The sequence below is a fragment of the Camelus bactrianus genome, chromosome 8 (assembly GCF_048773025.1).
Source record: "Camelus bactrianus isolate YW-2024 breed Bactrian camel chromosome 8, ASM4877302v1, whole genome shotgun sequence".
NCBI lineage: Eukaryota > Metazoa > Chordata > Mammalia > Artiodactyla > Camelidae > Camelus > Camelus bactrianus.
The window spans coordinates 37600492-37618239 of NC_133546.1; the positions used below are offsets into that span (position 1 = coordinate 37600492).

The 17748-nt window shown below is 37.7% G+C and overlaps 1 protein-coding gene across 5 annotated transcripts in view; it reads left to right on the forward strand.

Moving 5' to 3' along the window:
* The window catches only part of FAM184A (family with sequence similarity 184 member A), an 88753-nt gene that overhangs the window by 22303 nt on the left and 48702 nt on the right, over window positions 1-17748 (forward strand). For all 5 annotated transcript variants that reach the window (XR_012508648.1, XM_074368424.1, XM_074368423.1 and 2 more), the window contains exons 2-5: window positions 9988-10842; window positions 11580-11715; window positions 13218-13399; window positions 15733-15930. Coding sequence is in view for 4 of the 5 variants with exons in the window: in XM_074368424.1 (XP_074224525.1) it covers window positions 9988-10842; window positions 11580-11715; window positions 13218-13399; window positions 15733-15930 (1371 nt within the window). In the remaining variant the exon portion in view is untranslated. The remainder of the gene's footprint in view (window positions 1-9987; window positions 10843-11579; window positions 11716-13217; window positions 13400-15732; window positions 15931-17748) is intronic.

The window sequence follows — 17748 nt, forward strand, 5'->3', positions numbered from 1 at the left end:
CATCTTGTTTCCACAGCATAAGATCGTTGGACTGTTAATTTCCTCCTGTTTTGTTTATTTGATATAGAACCTTCTAAGGCATGAGTTAAAATGTTGGTTAAGAATTCACTAATATTGCCCAATACACATTTACATGTGAGATATCTTATATGTCCAGTTACTTCAAAGACTCTAAATATAGGATTAAGAAATAGATTTATGGAGATGGAATATATTATTATTATGTTAAATAAGTGCTGTAGTAAAGATATGTTAAAAATATATAGGAACCTATATATTGAGGGTCTCCCTGGAATTCATATGCTGGTTGGACTAGAGATGATATTATGGTAGATTAAAACAATTTTTGACATAGTCTTAACAATCCAGTTTTGACAATATTGATTAGTGTAATTATGTATTATGCATCTCTCTGAATTTCCTTTGAGAAGAAGAGTAGACTTGGAAAATAGCAATAATACTGACAGGAAATTGGATGGGTATGATAAAAACTATGGTGCATATTTGGGTAATTTTTTAAATTTAGTGAGCATAACAATTACCAAAAAGTTTTGTGTTCATCTGAGGATCAACTTGGTAGAATTAACTTTCCAAAGTTTACCTTTTCCTTCATGGACACAACTCTTTTTCTGACTTCTCAGTTTACAAATATCAGTGTGATTTTAAATTCTTCTTTGTACTTTGTTCCCTATATCCAATCTCTTATGAAATTCTATTTTAGGAAGAGAGATGCAAGAGAAAAAGGTAAGAGTTGTAATAGGATAAAGGGTGACAAAATATTTTTTCCTTTTTTCTTCATTTTTATCTATTCTATTTTTCATACTTTCTATAATGCACAAAGATTACTTTAGTAATCAGAAAATATACAGAATGTATAACTTTTTTAAAAGAGTTTTTGATCACTGGACATGACAAGAGGAGGATGTTCCAGGGAAAACACTAGTACTGGCAAAGGTGCAGAGAAGAAAAGTATAATTAGTTATATAAGTAGTTATGAAATATTTACTCCCCTAACCCAGATTTTTGCAGTATAAATGCTTTAAAAAAACAAGTGCCTTCATTGTGTTTGAGAAGATAGTTGGAGTTGAAAATGAAAATGTAGGAAATCTTTGTTTTTGCAGTTTTGCTTTTTGCCGCTCTCATTACTGAATTCATTGTGGTGCCTCATGCATTGTCTGTGAGTGAGGATGGCAGGCACTGTGGTCTCTTTTGCCATTTTTGTAGCCTACTCCACATTGCCTTTCCACTACTATTCTGCGTCTTCCAACTCCAAGGTGCAGAAGTCTCCTGTTTTGTTAAGTTACTGATCCACTGTTGCTTTGTGGGTATTCTTCTATTGGAAAAATAGGGTTTGGTGGGGAAGGGACTAATGCAGAGTCACTTTTTGAGGGGACCTGAGCCAGAGCCAGCCCTGTGAGATGCTCATGTAAGCTGTTCAGTAGCTAGGAGGTGGAGAAACAACTAGATGCCAATAAGGGTTTTAAAAAAAAAAGAGGCTAGTTTCTATTCTATTTCCTTGATATAATTAGAAGACTAAAACAAACAAACAAACAAAAAACAGTGCTTTTGACAGTAATAACATTTTGTTTTGGTGAATGAAAGAGAGGAACAAGCCTTTCTTTTCTCTTAATTTTTATCAATATAGCAAGGGTTTCCTAGCTTCTTTGTAACGAGGAGCTAATTTTCTTTTCTTTAGGTCCTTGAGATGGTTCTTTGAGCATAGAGTCATGGAAGATGAGTAGATGAAGGAAGGAATGTCCCTTCTGGTTTCACTTCCCTTCTGCCTGAGAATGTCAGCATTTCTTGCAATGGATGAAAGGGCATGAATTGGTTGGAAAGCCGTTATGGCTTTGAGAGCAAGGAGATATTGCTACAATATTCCAAATTAGAAGAGATTGCTAGAATTGTCAACCCCTTTTTTGTCTCAACATATGTGATGGATGATGTTTACCTGTGTAATATACCTTATTGTACAGAGCCAGGTTCAGATCAACCCCATACAATTTTGAGAGAAAATAAAACACTGTAATTCCAAATCACCACACACATTAAAAATATCAGTAGCTGTCACTCTCTAGAAATTGCAACATAAGTAAGGTAAACTAAGAATTGTATGCAATTCCCAGAGTATAGACCATATGGCTTTTTTTCCTTACATTTGCAAAATTCAGACTCTGTACAATTAATATTAAATTATTTGGGGGCATGCAAGTCACATCAGTAGAACCTATGTCATTTCCTTTTAAGTTTCCTTTTCAGATTATTTATTCTCATTCACTACTGATTTTGTGTATTAATTTTATATTCTGCAAATTGGCTAAATTTATTAGCTCTAATAATTTTTTGTGGATTATTTGAGATTTTCTACATATAGAATCCTGCCAGCTGCAAATAATAATAATTTTACTTCTTCCATTCCAAATTAGGTTCCTTGTATTTCTTTTTCTTGCCTAATTGCTCTGGCTAGGACTTCTAGTACAATGTTGAATAGCAGTGGTGAAAATGGATGGACTTCCCTAAGGTTTGTCAATTTTGTGAATCATTTCAAAGAACCAATTTTTGGTTTTGTTTCCTATTCTCTATATCATTTATCTCCACTCTAATCTTTTATTATTTCCTTCCTTTTGCTAGCTGTGGGTTTAGTTTGTGCTTCTTTTTCTGATTCTTTGAGATGAGACTGTATTATTGACCTTAGATCTTTCTTCTTTTTCATGGTTGTTTATAGCAACTACTCATCTCTACAATTATAGTGGGAAGGCAGTTATAGACAATCCCTTAATGAATGGGCATGGTTGTGTTCCTTTATTTATAAAAACAAGCTGCAGTTTGCCATTTTAGCTCTATCCCACAAGTGTTTCTTTTTAACCACTCCCCACCTTCCCCCTTTGGTTACCATAAGTTTTGTCTTTTATGTCTGTGAGTCTATTTCTGTTTTGTAAGTAAGTTCATTTGTATCATATTTTAGATTCCACATATAATCATGTGATATGATATCAAATGATATTTGTCTTTTTCTGTCTGATTTACTTAGTATGATAGTCTCTAGGTCCATCCATGTTGCTGCAAATGGCATCATTTCACTCTTTATTATGGCTGAGTAGTATTTCATTGTATATATACCACATCTTTATCCATTCATCTGTTGATGGACATACAGGTTGCTTCCATGTCTTGGCTATTGTAAATTGTGTTGCTATGAACATTGGGGTGCATGTATCTTTTGGAATTAGAGTTTTCATCATTTCTGGATTTATGCCTAAGAGTGGAATTGCTAGATCATATGGTAACTTTATTTTTACTTTTTAAGGAACTTCCATACTGTGTTCTGTAGAGGCTGCACCAATTTACATCCCCACTATCAGTGTAGGAGGGTTCTCTTTTCTTCACACCCTTTTCAGCATTTATTATTTGTAGACATTTTAATGATGGCCATTCTGACTGGTGTGAGGTGATACCTTACTGTGGTTTTGATTTGCATTTCTTTTAATAATTAGCGATATTGAGCATCTTTTCATGTGCCTGTTGGCCATTTGTATGTCTTCAGTGGAGAAATGTTTGTTTAGGTCTTCTGCCCATTTTTTTGATTGGGTTGTTTTTTGTTGTTGTTATTGTCTGTGAGGTGATATCTCTTTGTGGTTTTGATTTGCATTTTCCTGACAATTAGTGATGTTGAGCAACTTTTCATTTGTCTTTTGGCCATTTTTTAATTGGGTTGTTTGTTTGATATTGAGTTGTATGAGTTCTTTGTACATTTTGGATATTAACCCCTTATCAGATATATCATTTGCAAATATCTTCTCTCATTCAGTAGGCTGCCTTTTTGTTTGGTTGAGTTTTCTTCACTGTGCAAAAGCTTTTTAGTTTGACGTAGTCCCATTTGTTTGTTTTTGCTTTTATTTTCCTTGCCTGAGGAGACATATCCAAAAAATATTGCTAAGACTGATCTCAAAAAGTGTACTGGCTTTGTTTTATTCTAGGATTTTTATGGTTTCAGGTCTTACATTTAAGTCTTTAATCTATTTTGAGTTTATTTTTATATATGGTATGAGAAAGCAGTCCAGTTTGATTCTTTCTCATGTAACTGTCCAGTTTTCCCAACACCATTTATTGAAAAGGCTGTCTTTTCCCTATTACATATTATTTGGCATAGAATAATTGCACCAGACCTTTTGGAAAAATTGTTGGATCTGAGATTGTTCCTTTTCTTTGTAAGTTCTCTTGTGTTTCAATAGTGCTTATATACCCTGAGGATGAGCGTGCTCGCTCTCTCTTCCCCCTCCCTCCCTCTCCCTCTCTCTTCTGTTGGTCTGTCTGTCTGTCTCTGGAATTGATCAGAAAAGGAAGGTGGCCAAGTATCCAGAATTTTCAAATAAGCAAGAATTAAAGGTTGATACTGGCAGGAGAAACATCACCAGGAGGAGTAGTGGTGACGAGGATCTGCTTGTGGTTGCTGGGTGGTTGGGTCTGTCGTGAGGCAGACAGTGGGAGGGTGAACTGAGGCTGGCCTCACCAGGGTTAGTAGCATCATTTATGGCCATGGAAGGGATGCTGCACTCTAAGAACATGGTCTCATCTCCCTATTAGGGAGGAGTGTGAAGCAGTCAGACAGTGGTTGCCCATCTTCCCTCTCCCCCTCAAATCCCAGGCTTTATCCTTGCTCTCTCGGTCAGCTTTCAGTCAGTGCCAGTCTCTCCACCTGTGTCAGGCAATCCTTGCCTTAAACTTTCTCTGTGACTTTGGTGTAACAGTTAGCCCTTCCCTGGGTTACATTTTCAATTCCTCTTTAAAAAAAAAAAAAAGAAAGAAAGAAAGAAAACAGAAAGAAAGAGAGAAAGAGAGAAAAAGAAAATTCTCCCTGGACTGGACTCTGCTGCCTCCTAAGCCATCATCCTAGTTGTTTATTTCCTTCCTTTTGCCAACCGTTTCTTGGAGTTTTTTCTCTACCAACTGAGTCCCTCCATTCACTCACTGTCCACTCACCCACTTTTTCCACTTGTCCACTTGCTCTGTCCTCACCAATCTACTGAAAGTGCTGGCTCCAAGATTATTTCTGAGATTCAGATTCTGAACGCTGGGGCTTCAGGTCTTTATTTTTCTTGGTTTTTGTGCAGCCTTTGACATGATCCCCTGCCCATCCCTCACGCCTTGGACCATGATGCCCTTTTCCCATCCTGCTCCTGCTCATCCCTCTCAGCACGTTGCCTCTGTCTGTGGCTCCTAATCCTCCTCCTCCTCCTGCCACTGAACCCCGCTCAAGGCCTGGTCCGTAGTCATTCTCGTTCTTTCTCAGTGGTTTCTCCCTCCGGGATCTCGTCCAGCTCAACAGCTTACCTCTGCAGTGTGGACCACATGCCCCTTTCTAGCTCCAGAGCCCATCTTTCCCCTCACAGAATCCTGTGCTTTCCCATCTCTGAGTGAGCATTTTACTCAGAATAAGGGAAAACTCTCACGTTACCACCTTCACTCCCACCCCAGCAAAGACTCATTTTGTATTTCTCCTCCTTTGTAAGACTTACCAAAGTTTTACTTTGAGTAATTGAGTAAATATTTCTTTAAGGTCAGTCTCCACTAAGTTGCAAGAGAATAGATAGCCACATATATACATCCAGTTCACTGTTGTGCTTTCTGTGCCAGTGATAGGTCTTGGCACGTAGCAGGTTTGTTTTTGTTGAAGGGACGAATGATTGAAGTAGGAATTGACCATTAAAGATTTGCTGTTAAGCCATCAAAATTTATTTTGGTCATTGGGATTTTTACATTTCCCTCAGAATGTATGTTTCTTTTTTATGTGTAATGATTAATTAATATTCAATATTCTTGAAAAAGTTTGATAATTTTTATAAATCAGTTTTATTCTAGTCTGTGATTTTTAAGGAAATTTGAAGGGTATCTGTTGATAATTAATGTTACTTTAATTTTCCATTTTCATTTTCAGTGTTATGTTTTCCTATAGCTAAGTCATTTTGAGTATTGATTCATTCTTTTAGCACTGTTAATATTAATTTTTAAAAGGTTTAATATTTTCTGATTATAATAGTGAAATAAATTCATTACAGAAGGCTTAGAAATGCTGAATATCCTCAGTTAAAATTTGGTTAATTTTTTATACAAGTTGAACCATGTATCTGCACACACAATGCACACTCACTTTTTTCCTTGTATGAGATTGGATTTTGTTGTATATAGTAGCGTGTGTATTTGCCTTATTCTACAAGCTTTTTCTTGTAAAACATTTTTCTAAAGGAGATTTGCTTTTTAATGGTTTCATGGTATTACATTTTATGAATGTACCATCATTTCTTCAATGATTCCCTTACCTTAGCAATCTTAAACCTGTTGGTATAATATGCAGCAATTTAGGTTCATTTAAAATATTTTAAGCTTATATAACATACTTTTCAGTGAACATACTTTATCACTGATGAGTTAGATTTCAGTGGGAACACACTTACGTTGCCAGTGTATTTGCTCCGGGACCATAGCAAAATATGATAGACCCTCTTGCTGTGTCCTCATATGGCAGAGAGAGAGGAAGCTAGTGCCCTGGTCTCTTTTTATAACGGCACTAAATCCCATCACGAGGACCCCATCCTCAAGACCTTGTCTAAACTTCATTACCTCCCAGAGGACCCATCTCCGTATAACGTCATGTTGGGAGTTAGGGCTTCAACGTATGAATTTGGTGGGCTTGGGGAGAAACAATTCAGTTTATAGCAGTCAACAAAGGAAACTGTCTCAGACACTATTTGTTTTTACCTAAGTAGCATTTTTAAAACTAGCATCTAGACTTGTCCTCATTTTATCTGTGAGTAAGAGTATCTGAAAGTCTTCATAGAAAAAATAAAAATTACTCACAACTGCTTATTCATCATGGAACATATAGTTAAGTTATGCATTATTGGCATAAAATGGAACTGTGAAATTGCATGAAATTGCTGAAATGATTGTACTATCCCATTCCATGAATGTGCATAGTTCCAGAAAAATTGCAAATGGCTCTTAATGTCTTTTAAAATAGTGTATGAAAGGAGACATTAGAGAATTTCCTTTTCCTATGTGGAAAATGATAGCCAATTTTATGGATGATTATGATCACTTACTAAAGTTTCTTTTAAAATTAGTCTCATTCTCTCCATAAATAAATGATAATAACTAATAAGGAAGCCTTAGTACCTTACGGTGCTTTACATTAAAAAAATCTTCATATGACATCATTTTTTAAAATGTCAGTGATAAGTTGATCTTATAACAGTGATGTCACTAGGGTAGAATACACATGATCTTCATTTAACATTGAGAAACTTGAAGCTTAGAGAAAAAGTTACTTTACCTAGTGTCAAAAATTCAGTTTAGGTCCATTCTTTTACTTCAAGTCATATATCTTCTGTGTGTTCAAAGAACAGGGTGGGAGGATATAGCTCAGTGGTAGAGCACATGCTTAGCATGCACCAGGTCCTGGGTTCAATCCCCAGTACCTCCATTAAAATAAATAGGTAAATTAATAAATATAATTACCTTCCCCCCAAAACAAAAACAAACAAAAAATATTTAAAAAATAAAGGACATAGAACTATTTATATTACCTTTGTCTGAGAAATAGTAATTAATCAGAGAAAGTTACAAATAAATCGTTACCTTTGTAATTATGTAGAGAAGTGAACAGGGGATACTACATATAGTTAAGGTACTTGAAAATTCATATATAGCATTCTCATTTAGAAATACATAATTAAATAGTGGTATATTTTGTATGGCTACTTACGAGAGCACTATTAATTTGTTACTGTCCTTGGCATCCTTGTATTGTTCCTTTTGAAGTTTTTAGAAAGTTATTTTAACATAGCTTTCCTGGAATATATAAATGTATGGTTAGTATGATACTGTGTTTATTTTACATAATATACTTTCAGAATCTCATAATTGGTGCTCCCAGTATATGAGCTGTAGTTGTACAAAGTCTGGACTGTTTAGTAGAGAGTAAACAAAGGTACTGCAAATCCAGATTTTTAAGTTTTGGCTGCCAATTTCAGCTGGTAAGATGGCTATGTATAGATTAGAATAGGAGTTGGTAATAAGGTCTTTTCCACAACTGCTCAACTCCGATCTTGTAGTGGGAAAGCAGCTCCAGTGAAACTTTATTTACAAAGACAAGCAGCAGTGGTATCTGGTCTGCAGGCTCTACTCTGCTGGCCCCTGGATTAGAATACAAAATGAAATAGAACTCCTCACCATACTATTGCCCTTTTATTTATTAGATGTTTACTTAAATTCTGTTCTAATTTAATGCTATAAAAATGGCAACACTTCTGCATTTTAACTGTGAAAGTATTTGGTGCTGGACTTCATTTTTAAAGCCAGAGTAAGATCACATTTTAAAATGAGCAAAGTTCTAGAACATTGATTTTTAGCTTCTGGATTGTTGGAGTGTATAGTGTTTACTTCTTTTTACTTCAGAAGAAAGTGGGCATGTCTGTAAGCCTTAAGTAACAGTTACAAATATTGCTGTTTGACCACAGGGGTGTAATGGAGGACATCAAGGAACATAGGAGAATGGGAATGTTACTTTAAAGGGAATGTGTTGTCATTGGGATTAAAGTTGGGAAATATCAATGGAATCATTAAAATCCGAGGATGAAAATAAAGGCCTGTACTCAGAATACTCTGGCTCTAGGAATCTGGCTTGCTTGGAGGCAGAGGGAAAATTAGGCAATGAGTGAAAATACATTTGATAGGTGAGCGCAAATGTACTAATTGGATTTTGTAAGGAGACCACTTGGGAATGAGAAGGATCAGCTTTAAAACAGACCATGGGAGGATCAGAAAAAAAAATACATAAATTTAAAATATGTCAGACTTTAAGCAGTTGAAATAATACAGGAAGAAGAATGTGGGGCAAGAGGATGGCCGTGTCCCAGGTCTCAGTTGAGTCCCTGGGACGTGCCCCACCAAGTGTGGGTCCTTAGCTTCACGGAGGAAAGAATTCAAGAGCAAGCCGCAGTCAAGTAAAGGTAGATTTATTCAGAGAGATACCTACTCCATAGACAGAGAGCAGGCTATTTCAGAAGGTGAGAGAAAGGCCACAAGGTGTGGGGTGTGGGTACTCAGCTTAAAGTAAAAGTAGATACACGCTCTGTAGACAGTGCAGTCCGTCTCACTCAGAAGGGAGAACTGCTGTGAGGTGTGGGGGTTGTTAGTTTTTATGGGCTCAGTAACTTCATATGTTAACAGAAGGAAAGATTATTCCAACTACTTTGGGGAAGGGGCTTGGATCCCCAGAAATTGGGCCGTTGTCCACTTTTTGACCTTTTATGGTTAGCCTCGGAGATGTCGTGGCACCTGTGGGAGTGCCATTTACCATGTTAATAAATTACAGTGAGTGTATAATGAAGCTCAGGGTCTACTGGAAGTCAAATCTCCCACCATCTTGGACCTCAAGGCCTACTGGGAGTTGAATCTTCCACCATTTTGGTGTTAATTGCTGTGTCATTCCTTGAATGGCCATGCCCTGCCCCCTTCTCTCCTGTCTCAGAAAGAGGCCTTTGGGAAGACGTAGGGCTTCATGCAAAACCTCCTTCATCTTCAGGCCGCCAGTGTAGGGCAGAGACTTACTGTGAGGCCTTTCTACTGATCCCACCACAGCCCGCAGGAAGCTAGACTGGGCCATAGGAAAATGCCATTCTCATAGACCAGGTGGTCTCCTCTGTCTTTTTCCTCCTCACAGTTTCAGTTTTAGGAAAACATTCTTTATTTTGAATGCTTTAAAATCCTAATTTAAAAGTCTTTAAATGTAAATTTTAAGATGGTGCTAGGTAAATTTGCTAAGTAAATCTATGAATACAAAAACAATGCATGATATTTTGGTATTTAATATTTACCATAGCCAGTATGATATGCACAGAAAAAAATCAATCCAAATGAAAGAATTAACTTCGTTTGAAATTATATAGTTTACTGAATTCTTCTCCCTTTTTCCTTAATATCACGCAGGTAATATATGCTTTGAACACTAAAAATGATGAGCATGAATCCGCAATTCAAGCCCTCAAAGATGCTCATGAAGAAGAAATCCAACAAATTCTTGCAGAAACAAGAGAAAAAATATTGCAATATAAAAGCAAAGTAACAGAGGAGTTAGACCTTAAGAGAAAGATTCAGGTTTTAGAAGCATCGTTAGAAGACCACATAAAAATGAAGCAGCAGGCTTTGACAGAATTCGAGGCTTATAAGCACAGAGTTGAGGACATGCAACTTTGTGCAGAAGCCCAGCATGTCCAGCGCATTGTAACCATGTCTAGAGAGGTTGAAGAGATTAGAAGGAAATTTGAAGAAAGGTTACGGAGTTTTGGACAACTCCAAGTACAGTTTGAAAAAGACAAACGGTTGGCGTTGGAAGATTTGCGAACTGCTCACAGACGGGAGATCCAAGAGCTGCTGAAGTCACAGCAGGATCACAGCGCCTCGGTCAGTAAAGGGCAGGAGAAAGCAGAGGAGCTGCACAGAATGGAGGTGGAGGCCTTGAACAAGACACTGGAAGAGCTGAGACTTGAGCGGAAAAAGCTCATTGAAGATTATGAAGGCAAGTTGCATAAAGCTCAGTCCTTTTATGAACATGAGCTGGATACTTTGAAAAGGTCACAGCTTTTTACAGCGGAAAGCCTCCAGGCTAGCAAAGAAAAGGAAGCAGATCTTAGAAAAGAATTTCAGGGACAAGAAGCAATTTTACGAAAAACCATAGGAAAATTAAAGACAGAGTTACAGATGGTACAGGATGAAGCTGGAAGTCTTCGTGACAAATGCCAAAAGCTTCAGATAGCACTTGTTACAGCAGAGAATAATGTTCAGGTAAGTAACGAGTATTACATTCAACACGTGGGCTGTTTTTCCTCCAGTTCCCTCTTTTTCCTTTTGATTAGACCACTTTAACTTTTGTTTTCCATTTTACTTTTTTCTACTTTTCTTTTGTGAGAAAATCAGTGAAAGGGTAATTTTTATTACCCTGTAGCTGTTATATGTTACTATAGTTTCAGATATTAAAGGCCCAAAACGATAAGCTTAAGACCTTGCTGACTTGTTTATGAGAGGATTTTATTTTAGAAAAACATGTTAATATTTTCCCAGTGATTTGGGAAGGTTAAAGTATTGATCTTAGGGTTTAATTATGTTTTTTTTCCCCTTCATTAATAATAGTCTGCACATCAGTTGATATCCAGACACTTAGCAAAAAACTAAGATAGCTTTATAAACCTGAATTAAATAGGGGTATGACACAAGTTTGAAAAAAAGTCTCAGCAAAGAGTCTCTTTGTTTTATTGGCATAGAAAATTTCTTAGCTATGTTTTTAATATCTGTGCAGCATTTAAATATATTAGAGAGGTCGAATATCATTTCATTATTGGGTCATATTACTTGTGAAGATGACAGGTTATGTGTCACTAATACAGATTCAAAACTAGGTATTGTCAAGTGTGACTTTTGAATAAGAGAAAGTTGCTGCTGGTAGCTTAAATGAATTATATTTAACTTAGCATCATTCTTGGATATTAATTGCATATTAATAATGGCTATTTGATCTTTCTTAGGTTCTTCAAAAACAGCTCGATGATGCCAAGGAGGGAGAATTGGCCTTATTAAGCAGGCACAAGGAAGTGGAAAGTGAGCTAGCAGCAGCCAGAGAACGTTTACAGCAGCAAGCTTCAGATCTTGTCCTCAAAGCTAGTATGTCTGACCACAGTTCTTGGTGTCTTCCTCAGCTAAAACCAATACTTAAATGTTAATTGGAGACAAAATTACACGTTTCTTCTCATTTTAAAATATTGAGACTCTAAGTATGTTTAAAGAGTCTGTTATCTTATTAATTAATCATAAGACAAGCAAATAATTTGGTTTTAGAAATGTATTTCTATAGAAAAAGTTAGAGTTACAGGTTTCAAAGCACCAATAAGTCAGTCAGTAAAAGAAAAACGTTCTGAGGCTTGTCCTTTAAAAACATGTCCTTTTAAAATGTAAATATTAATATAAAACATAAACATAATAAAAACATAAATAAAATAAAAAATAAAATATAAAACATTTAAAAATACTGAAATTAGTGGAACTATATTTAAATTACAGCAGCTTCATTTCATTGGCTTATTAGTAAGGATCATTTTATGCACTAAAGCTGGGTTGCCCATCCTAATGTGGCTGGCAGGCTCATTTCATAGCTCTTCCTGGAGGAGGGGATGACCCTGTCAGTCTGAAGTGACATTGTGTCTGGGGGAGTTTGTGGGGCAGGGGAAGCCATTTGAGCGAGTTCTGTGAGGATGTCATCTGACTTGATTGGCTCATGGGTGAATCCCAGATTACCCCCTCAACTAAAGTAGCAGCTTTTCTACTTTTGCATGTATGAGAATCTCCTGGAGGGCTTGTGCAACCACAGGTCCCGGACCCCAGCCCCAGAGTTTCTGATTCTGTAGGTCTGAGGTGGGGTTGGTTTCTGACTGGCAGTCCCAGGTGCTGCTGGCGCTGCTGGTCCAGGGCACTTCGAGATACTCTGTCCTGGTGCATGCCTTCTGAGGTCCGTTTCTCACATTCACTTTTCATCTCTCTGTCTCTCCCCATACCCTCCTCCTTTTTTTTTTTTTTTTTTTTGCTGTTGTCATTTATTTTCATTTTTCATAACCTTGCTGTCCTCTGTCTCTTACTCTGCCTTCATTCTTTATCAGGTCTGTTGTCTACAACAAATTTAGTTTCAGCCAAACTGCTGCCTGTCATCTTTACTTTTTGCATACAAATTTCTTCCTTTCTATGTTAGAATTTAAAAGAGGAAGAGATTAGAAAAGAATAAATAACGCATTTTAGTGCCACAGTGCTAGTCAGTGCACCCTCTCTTACTTTGTTTTACTCCCAAGACTTTTGTTTCTGCCTCTAGGGAGTTGCTTCTCCTTCAACTTGTGTAGCTTGAAATTTTTAGAAATAATTAGAATGGTCCTGGGTGCAGGGAGCAACATCAGTGATGTGAAAATGGACTTCTTTCTAATTTAAATTACTCTATTTGGATAAGAAGGATTCTCATGGTAAATATTTCTGTTTTATAAGTGAGGAAACCAAAGAACTATTTGTAAATGCAGACCTTTTTTTTTTCTGCTTAGCTAATAAGTACAATGTGTCATTAAGTATGAACTGTTTTATAAGTGTAATGGATTTTAAATTGAAGGGATTTTCTTTTGGGGGAGTAGGTCATATTGGAATGCTTCAAGCAACTCAAATGACCCAGGAGGTTACAATTAAAGATCTAGAATCAGAAAAATCAAGGGCCAATGAGAGATTATCTCAGCTTGAAGAAGAAAGAGCTTTTTTGCAAAGCAAAACTCAGAGTCTGGATGAAGAGCAGAAGCAGCAGATCTTGGAACTGGAGAAGGTAAAGAGCCATGGAGGACCCCACACCCCCATGAAAGGAAAGGAAGATAAGTTCAGTTTCCCTCTTTTTCAGATTTGATTTAGTGTTTACTTCTGTACCACAGTCACGAACTATTTCTTTACTCTAGTAATTTTTGTTTTTATTTTGGGGAGAAAAGTTATAGAAGTTGGACTATCCCATATTGTGTATATGTTCAGAATATTCTCAATAACAATCTATAATGTAAAAACTTAATACATTCCAACCAATTCAAGGCAGAAACTGAATAAACTCTTTATTTCAGTGGAATAGCCACTACAGTTAATCATGTGTTTTTCTCTTGATGAAACATATCATTATATATACACCTAAGAAATGGCTGTAAAACTGAAAAGGATGGCAAGAATCAAGCCTTGAAAATTCATGTCCTAACATGCTGAATTTCTAAATTAAGTAAGACATATCATGTGTCAAGTAACTGTTAAACATGTATTCCAGCTTTTCCAGTGTCTACAGTACCAGGTGGGAGTTTGGGACACTCTTCCTCCTTCCCTCAACAACCAGGTGTCCTGGGAGGTATCTGATCTCCTTGCCCCTTGCTCCCTCCCATTCACCCCTGCCCCGGGTGCAGGCTGGTTTCTGTTGCCACCACTCCACAGACTCGATGTCTGCCTCAGGCTCCAGGGACATCCTGATCGCTGGCCTTGAGGATCTTGTCTTACTGTGGTACTGACTCTGCTCGGATTTGTAGCATCTCTCTTTGGGTTCTCTCTCGTTTTCCTCCTGTCTTCTTGGCCTTGCAGTGTTGTTTGTGAGCTTCCCTCCCCTCTCTGTGTCCTTACCTTTAATGTTCCTCTGACTTACTCATCTCAATCCACATGCTCATCCGTTACTGTTCTAGTAACATCCACCATCCCTTTCTCAGTGACAGCTCCCAGAGTTGTCCGACTGAGCCAGATCTTTTCCCTGAACTTGAGTCCTGTGTATCTAACTCCCTCTTGCCATATCTGTTTCTCACAAACATGTCAAATCAACGTGCCAAGAACTTTCTCCCCTCAAAATAACTATATTTCCTTTACTTCTTTTTTTTCCCCCAACCAATAGCACTATTTTCTATCTAGTTTGGTATATTTGAAACCCAGGAGCCATTCTAGATCACTGTTTTCTTCACCTCCTTATCTGTCACCAAGTCCTGTTGGTTCTACTCCCTCAGTCTGTTTTTACCCCATCCTCTCCTCTTCGTGCCCCTTCACAGACCCTTGCTGTAGGCACCTGCCCTTTCTTGCCTGGATTACAGTATAGCCTCCTCACCGCTCTCCCTGCCTGCAGCCAGCTCACTAGCCTACTGCCAAGATGATTGTTTTTCCAAAAAATGTCAGTTGCTTACATTTCAGTGATTTCTCATTCCTGTCAGAATAAAATCCAGCATCCTTAGCATTAAAGACTCCTTGTCATCATTTAACTCCTGCCTGTTCCTGACCCTCGTCCCTCATCCCTCGTCCCTCCCAGCCGTGAACCCTGCCTGCCCACCACACTGCTCGGCTGCGTGGACTTCTGTCTCCCTAACTTCACCGCCTGGTCAACTGTTCCTCATCCTTCAAAATGCTGGAAATGGTTGTGGTGCAGACTTTTGACATCAGAGCTGGGTTTAAAGTTTTCTTGTCTCTCACTTCCTGATGGGCTTGTGAGAATTAAATGAGTGTGTCTTCTTCAGCTCCGATGTTTCCTCTTCTCCAAAGCCTTCTCTGATCTCGGTCTCTACCTCTCTCTCTCTCTCTCTCTCTCACACACACACACACACACACACACACACACACCCCTCACACACGCCACATTGTTTCCCACGCTGTCCACCCATCCAGGTTAGGCTTCCTTTCCTGTATACTCATAGTGTATGATGTATACTCCCTTCATTAGAACTTAAAATGTTATTTTGCAACAGCCTTGACTTTTTTCATCATTAGACTGTGAATACTTAAAAGGCATATAATTGGCATTCAATAAAATTGTATTGAGTAATGCCATCTGAATGGGTAAATTGGTAAGACATTTTTTGTTACAACTTTAACATGTAGGAAGACTTTTTCTCTTAAGCTTGCAGATGTGCTAACTCACACTTGGTTCTAACCTAATAATAGTATATTTTATCACTTACTTTAAAATGATTCATTTTGCCAGTGCCACCTGTCATTTTCTGAGAACACTCAATGATGTATATTCCCATGATGCATAGTCTAAATCCTATAGCATTCAGTTCATTCAAATTCATCTATTTGCTGAGTGTTCAAAGCACTAATAGCAGTAATGAAAAAAGCAGATGTGAATTATTGATCTTTTTTTTTTTTCAATTTTAGAAAGTAAATGAAGCGAAGAAAACTCAGCAAGAATATTATGAGATGGAGCTAAAAAACCTGCAAAATAGACTGGAAGGGGAGGTGGCTCAGTTAAATGAGGCCCATTCTAAGACTCTGGAAGAATTAGCTTGGAAGCACCATATGGCAATTGAGGCTGTCCACAGTAATGCAATTAGGGATAAGAAAAAACTGCAAATGGTGAGTAACAATTCAACTTAGCGGGGAGAGGTTATAGCTCAGTGGTAGAGTGCGTGCTTAGCATGCACAAGGTCCTGGGTTCAATCCCTGGTGTCGCCATTAAGAAAATAATGCCCCCCCCCCCCCGCAAAAAGAATAGCAAAAAAAAAAAAAAATCCAGCTTAGCATTGCGTTGTAGATGGGTGGGTTTCTGTGATGATCCAGCTGCTGTCTTATACTCACTCTGTGAATCTCAATTCAGTGAGTAAGATTCATAGAAGTTCTTATGTGGGATGTAGTTTATTAAATTGATACGAGGCGTTTCTACTTGGTGTGAGCTGTTGTAGAAACACTGCCTAGATCCTGAGCTGTCTTTTCGTGAGGCAGCAACCTAGGTGTGATCTCTCCTGTAGACAATTTCCTTCCCTGGGAAAATGATCTGTTTTGTTTTGTTTTTTCCCTCAATTAGGTAATCAGCTTGCTAATAGTAATACATGACAGACAGTAATTATATAGTAGAAAAAAGCAAGGTGTCTGACAGATCGGGGCCGTAATTACACTGCGCTCTTTACTTACTAGCTCCTTATCTTGGGCCCCCAAAGTTTTTTGCATCAGGCTCTTTATTTGACAGATGAAGAGAAGATCCATCTTGTAATATCCCTGTGAGGGTTAAGTGAGATTAAGTGTTAGGAACCCAGACATGTCTGAACAAATAGTGATAAATAAATGTTAGTTATCAGTACTTCTTACTGTGTGTATCAGACACCGCAGTGATGTTTTATGTTAATTTTTTCATTTAATCCTTCTAGCACTGCTGTTGGTTTCACTGCTGTACCCATTTTATTAAAGAGGTGGAGGCACAGAGAAGGCAAACACTTGCTCAAGCACATGCAGCTAGTAAGATTCAGTCAGGCCTTGAATTCAAGTCTCAGATATCAAATCCTAAGGCACTTTACCACCGCATCCTGTAGGCCTGTATTAATGGTGGTTGTTACATGTTTTACATAATAGCACTTTACAGCTTACTAAAAGCTTTCTTGTATATTCCTTATTATTTATGTCTTGAAGATTAATGTCATTTTTATTATATAGATGGTGAAATAACTTTAATAAACCTAAATGATTTACCCAGAACCACAAACCTAAGATGTGAATTGAAATCTTCTGCCTTTCTTTTCTGACAGCTAGTTGGAAAAAATATTCAACACCTAAACATTATTAAAAATTCAAACAAAACTTCCTTTTAGAAAGGTGTTTCTGTCTAAACATACTGTTATATTTATAATAGCTTAAGATGGAACTTAATGACATGTTATTTCTCAAGGCTGTGGTTGTCGTTTTCTGTGTCAGCTCACTATTCCAGGAGAGGTGTGCACAGCTTTAGTTACCTGTGTGCGTGTCGCCAGCCCTGGGTGGGCTGTCACGTGTGCCAGGTTTTATAGTAGAGCTGCTGCTGCTTCAGTAATGGCTCCCGTAGCTGTTTTTGTTCTTCCTTTTCATTTCTACGTGCCATTTTCACCTTAGCCGCCTCCTCTCTTACTTGGAGTATTTAAATTGCAGCTGCCTTTCACCTCTCGTTACCTCTGTATTAAGTTCTAAATGCTAGAATCAAGGCATCTTTCATCTGTATCATTTTTGCCTCACCGTTGCCCTCCTAATCATCCCCTCACCCATTAAATTTCAATTTCTCAACTACCTGAAAATCTACTTTCATCCATTTACATTTCTTACAAGCATTCTTTGAAACATGGTTGCCGTAAGACAGACGACATGAATTTCCTGTATGTGACCGTAGTCAAAACCTCTTATGAAAGCCTTATCTTTACCCTTGTCTTTTCT